Source organism: Protopterus annectens, chromosome 2.part0 (assembly GCF_019279795.1).
Source record: "Protopterus annectens isolate FY-2018-M chromosome 2.part0, PAN1.0, whole genome shotgun sequence".
In the NCBI taxonomy this organism is placed as follows: Eukaryota; Metazoa; Chordata; order Ceratodontiformes; family Protopteridae; genus Protopterus; species Protopterus annectens.
The window spans coordinates 1,861,294,979-1,861,301,062 of NC_056728.1; the positions used below are offsets into that span (position 1 = coordinate 1,861,294,979).

The 6,084-nt window shown below is 40.9% G+C and overlaps 1 protein-coding gene across 3 annotated transcripts in view; it reads right to left on the bottom strand.

The window, feature by feature from the left end:
• Positions 1-3,394: 3,394 nt before the first annotated feature.
• AP5B1 (adaptor related protein complex 5 subunit beta 1) overlaps positions 3,395-6,084 on the bottom strand; it is a 218,477-nt gene continuing 215,787 nt past the window's right edge. For all 3 annotated transcript variants that reach the window (XM_044061890.1, XM_044061889.1, XM_044061888.1), the window contains exon 3: positions 3,395-6,084. This exon is cut by the window's right edge and continues 346 nt beyond it. In XM_044061890.1, the coding sequence (XP_043917825.1) occupies positions 3,791-6,084 (2,294 nt within the window). In that variant the 3' untranslated portion in view covers positions 3,395-3,790.

Sequence of the window (6,084 nt, forward strand, 5' to 3'; positions counted from 1 at the left end):
AAGCATGCCTTCTAAGCACAGTCCCAGTAACAGCAGCCCTGCAAGAGGCCTCTAAAGAATCAAAACCACATTGTAAAGTATGTTTTCCAACTTGTTCTGCAGAATGCATTAAGTCCTGTACATCTTTACTTTCCACACAGTCAGGAATCAACATCATTTTCTGTTTAAGCAGTCCAATAATATGCTGTTGATATTTTAACATATGAAATTGGCAGTTTAGAGCTCTGATTGCCAAGGTTGCAGAAGTATAAACCTTTTTACCCCATCTATCCAGCGCCCTGGCGTCTCTATCAGAAGGAGTGGATTTTTAGCAGTAGAAGCCTTAATGCTCTTGGGCCCCTGAGAAATAGTCTCTGGATCTGCAACAGGATTTTTGAAAAGGAACTTGTGGAACTCAGGAACCCTGTAGTATCTGTCAGGTTTACTAGGAGCAGGAGGCAGGGAATCAGGGGCCAAACTAGATTCCGAGAACACATCATCAACAATGTCTAGTACAGGAGGTACAGCCAAAGGCCTATGCCGAGGTAGAAGAAGGAAATCCCTAAGCCTCTTTTTGGAATCAGAAAATTCCTAGCTTTCCCAGTGGAAATGCTCCCTTAAAGTATGTAAAGTTTCCCCAAAAGAAAAATCTTCAGGAGGGGAAGCAGAGAGAATAGAATCCTCGGTATCAGAATCCTCATAAATAGGTATGGACAAATCCAGGTCATCAGAAGAGTCAGAAGTAACAGTATCCTGATCAGAAAATTCATAATCAAGCTCAGCCCTAGGCCTTTTAGAGGAGGGGTTGACTACCCCTGATTAGAGTTATTAGATCTTCAGCCATTTTAATAATTTATTTTTTAGGCATAGGGGCCTGAGCATGTGGCCTGGGCGTCAGTTTTTTAAACATGGATCAAGATTTAGGCCTTAGTAATGAAGGCGGTGTCGATTTAATATGCAAGTCTGTAGGCCTGAATACACCATCAGAAGCCAGTCCCTGCACAGCGGCTCCGGACCCATCCAAGGTAGAAACATCTGCGGGTTCCATAGTTGAAGTATCTTGCGGCATACCGGACTCCAAATGGGCTCAGTAGAGGCCTGCAAATCAGAAGTAGCGGGTATGAGGGGCTGCGAAAGCGCCTCACTGAGTACCGGCGAACTGGTGACTGGCTTAGGAGAAGCATCGACGGCAGTTTTGGACCTCGGCGGCCTGTCTCTGTCTTTATCTTTGCATTTTTTCGGAATCCCGGTAGTCGGATGGCTAACAGACAACATTTCTGGATACCTAAACCGAGAACAGCAATATTTAGAGGCAAAAATATACTGATGCCGGATAGTGCGCTGATTAAATAAAGCATAAAACCGACAGCAAGGTACATCGTGGTCAGGGCCTAGGCAAGGAATACAGAATGAATGAAAATCTTTATGAGATATTTGCTTTCCACAAGTAATGCAATTATTAACTTTTACTGACATAGGTAAGGAGCAAGAAAAAGTTTCCCCAATGAGGTACTTAGCTTTAAGTTGAAGACTTCGGTTCTGAAACTTGAAAACGAAAATTTCAGGAGTCGGCCGACCGGCACTTGCAAACTGCTTCTGCTTCAAGCACCGCATGGCAAGAAAGACTGATGACGTCGGCTGCATGTTTTATACCCCTGACGACCTGACGTCATGGAAGAAGGGACAGCAACCGACACAGGACCCAAGACTTTGTTAATCAGGCCGACTGAGGGCAACCTGCACGCAGATTACACAAATGTAATGACTGCAACAGTGAAACACGAAGAACATCTGAACTGTATACTTCTGTTCACCCCTAATGTAACTCCTTATTACACACTTCAGAGCAATGTGTCCCACCTTAAGACATCTGATACACTCACAAATAAATCTCACACATCCAAACATTTCATGGAAAGCCTGACAAAGATTTCCATCTGTGTCTCTTCCCTAAAATAATATGGTAATGCTGCCTTTCTAAAGGGGTATCCAATTATGAAGATTAAATATTGTAACAAATAGTAGCAAATAACCTAAGTAGCGAGGCTTTCAGAGTGGGCCTGAGAATTATCAAAGTATAAGCACTCTCAAATCACTAAAGAAAAACTGCGATTGACCAGCCACAATGTAAAGTAATAAAAATATTTAATGAGCAGAATGATTAAAAATACAAAACAGTAATTTCCAATAAACAAACAGAGCTCAGTCACCAGGAAAATGAAATCAATACTGAAGGATAAAAATCCAACATTTAAAAAAACCCTAACTGATCTAACTGATTAGTTATAATTGTCCTATCTGACTAAAGAACACTGTTCCTGATCTAAACTAAATTACTACAACAGAGCAAAGGCAGGCTTACATACAGTTCTTGGTGAGTCCTTTTGGGTATCCACTGCACAATACATCTGTCACTGGCTCTTAGCTGACAACAAATGACCACTGACTTCTGTAACAGACTACTGTGTGTTCAGCAGGCTCTTTTATAGACTGCTTTCGAAAATTAAACCATTCCTTCAGAGCTAAGAAACAGTTCCTGTAGTGCAATAAACTCCATTGAATTACTGATTGTTTATTTTCTGCACATTTTTAAAATAGGAAAGTGCAACATGTAAACTGCAGTTTTAATACAGCAAACGCTCAAGTTCATTGCTCATGATGAGGTAACAGTCCATTACGTAGCAACCATACAAAATCGTAAAAAAGGTTACAGTGTCAGTCTATAACATCTGTCTGACTGCCATGATAACCAACTACCTTCTGTACCATCAAGTCCATCTGGACTGAGCTGCATCTGGACCATAGCATTCTCTTAATGACTCTCATGGTGCCGCTCTGGCCATTACATCCCCTCCTCTGTTCAGAATTTCAAGATTGATTGCAGGTGGGATTCAGCAGAAAGCCCAGAAATTGAAAGAAGTGCAGCACTTTCTTTAGAGGGCAATGCAGACACTTGAACAGGTGAATAGGAACACTATGGGAGCAGCATTTTTTTGGGGGGAGGGGGGGGCTTTCAAATAAAGAAAAAAGCCACCCTGGCTGAATGGTGATCCAGGTGGCTGCATAGTTCATCTAGGCCTAGGGCCGGATATGCAAGCAGGAAGAGAAAGGCAAACCATGTGGAGTGACCTCACCAATGATGTCATAAAGCTGAGTGCATTCATAAAAGTATATTCACTTATTCAGACAAGCACACTGTCCATAACACTATTACCAAACTAGATCCCCATGTTCTGTTCTGAATATAAATTAAACAGATCAGCTTCTTGTCTACAGACTGGAGATAATTATAAACATGAAACGCTGGACAGAAAAATATTTTATTTTTAAGAAAATGTCTCCAATTTAATACTAGCTGCAAAAGCTGAGCCTTTACAGTTAACATTTCCACCTATCCCACATCCCACCCACCCACCCAACAGAACAGTACATTCCAGTCACCTTGTGCACGGCTTACATGAACTGCGGACCTCATAAATCAACACTTTAAAGAAAAAATGATTAACGTTTCCCAAATTACAGCAATGAATGTGAAATATACTGCTGTAAATGACAGGTGAAATACATACTGTGCTTTCAAATACATCTAAATTTCCACTCAGCAGACAGCAACACCAGATAACTTAGCTCTTGTACAAAATTGCAGTTTTTTTTTTTTTTTTTTGCAAATGTCTGAAGAAAAACAAATTGTCAAGAGAGGTAAACAGAAGCCAAGTTATTAACAGTGGTCAGAAAACTCAGCATCACATTTTTTGTCTTAAGCTCTGTGATCACTGCTAAGTAATTTAGTGACTTTCAGTATTCATGCTACTCAGTCATTTACACTGATGTCTTTCAGAAAGACATTAAGGTAAGGCAGCAGCTTCCAGTTATCAGTCACAATTTTGACACTGAGGGTTTCCTCTGACCAAGATAGCTTCAGCAAAATGTGGCAGTGAGGTGCCAGGAAGAAAAGAACTTTGTAAAAGTCCAGCCCATGTTGCACATCTATTAGGAATCTGCACAGTTTGGAATACACCAGACTGTGGAAAAAGTCTTTTCCTACCTGTAAACAGCAAAGACTTTCTCCATAGTCATTTGACAGAGATGGGCTAAAGGATTCCCAAAGCTGATCAAAAAGCTTCTGCTTTGCTACTGTGGACCAGTGTGAAGGCACAGGGAGGGGGAGGAATAAATCAGGAAAGCGGATTTGGAGTGGTTTTAGTTGATTGTGACAAGTAAATCCTTCTTTGGTAGTAAAGATTGCACTGACATTTAGGAAACTGGGACTGACTTGTCTGGGATGTAGTAACAGAGACACAATGCAGGGCTTCTGGCCCTGGAAAAGACAGTGCACACTGATATCATTAATGGGTTCAAAAGTGGAATCGGTCTGTTCAAAACGCAATAATATGCTAAACAGTTTGTCATACTGGTGGTCTGCTGCTTCTGTAAAAGTCAAATAGTACTTTAGAACAACAGTTGAGGCAAATTCAGGATCAGCAAACTGTTTCTCATACTCTTGTCTATAACTTGTGTCCAATTTCATGTCTGCTGCTGAAGAACTACTGCTGCTGGGGATACTGGCCACTTCAACCTCCTGACACTCAACAAGCTGAAGCAATGGCTGTTCTAAAAACTGAACAGTCAGTGAAGAAAAAATTTCACTCTCTGCCATAATGGTGGACAGTGTGTGGACTTTAGTGTTATTCCCTGTGCTCCCTGGGGAAAGAATTCTTGCGAGCTTCTCACTGGACAGACTAGTTAGCAACATATAATAGAAACGGGCATGATCTCGAATGTCAAGATCCTCAAACTGGACTGAAATTAACTGCAGCAAATCTCCCAGAGGTAGGAAGATGGCTTTTAGGTCACGATGCAGTAAAAGATTCCTACAGACTGAAAGAACAGTACTGCCCATTCTCCAACTACTCAGCTGACAAAAGTCTATGTTACCAATTAATCTGAGCAAAAAGTCAACAGTGCATTTTTGCTGAATGATGTCCTCCTTAGCAACCCTAGCCAAAACCTTTAGATGTTGTTTTAAAGCCTGCTGATCCATACGGTTTACCGGCAGACCTACAATTAGATGCTGCAGTGTCTGTAGTAGAGAAATGGGCCACACAGAATCTTGTAGGAGCAACTGGATGTTATTGATGAGATCAATGATGTATGGTGCCAAGGCATAATGTTTCTGATAAAGTTCTGCAAGGCTTGTAACTAGAGAATCCATCTGTTTGCTACAGAAAGACAAATATTTAACAAATAGGAATATACTACGGAAGAAGGTGACTGTAACCTCTCTGCCACCATTATTTTCCACAATTTTCTGAAGGGATCTCATAAAGTCAGAGATTAAATTAATGCCCTTCTGATCCTCATCTTCATTCTCCAGGTATACCAGACACAGGACTGTAAGTCGAGACAACACAGTGCTGCTATCATGAAAAACAGTTGGAAAGAGTAAGGTAGCTATACTCGGTGTAAGCAAGATAGGTGGACTTTCTTCAGCACTAGATGAGATAGGACGGTTCTCTGGGAAATGGAGAAGGAAGTCCAAGTAGAGGAGTTTTAATGGGTTGCTAAGCATGGGATGCTGTGACATTCCCGACAAACGTTTCACAAGAAAGTTCTCATCTTCTGTTGTGAAAAGGCTTTCTGTAAATGCTCCTTTTAGTTTTAAAACAGTAATAAAAAGACATACATCCATTGTTCCAAAAAGCCGAAGTAATTGGGATTTGAAGATCACAGGAGATAAAGAGTAGACCATGGTTACAATCTGGATAAGGTTATGAAACAGAATGCTTTGTGAAACTGGTGTAAGCAGGAATGATTCTTCCAGAAGCAGTGAAAGAATAGATTTTAATTCTTTTGATTCCACTGTGGATGGTAACAAATGGTACCCTTTAGTAAACACACTAGGAGATATTTCAGATTCCTCTGAACTCTTCCAAGAAAAGCCTTCATTGTGAGACAAAATGTCTTTTATGACACTGTTTGATGTTTCCTGTCTGTGAGCCAGTCCCTGAATTGCATTTTTCAGAACTGTGCTGAACAGTAGGGTGTACTTTTGATACAATGTGCTAGTAGCTAGTTGTTGAAGTGTATGCAGAAGTTCCAGCTTTG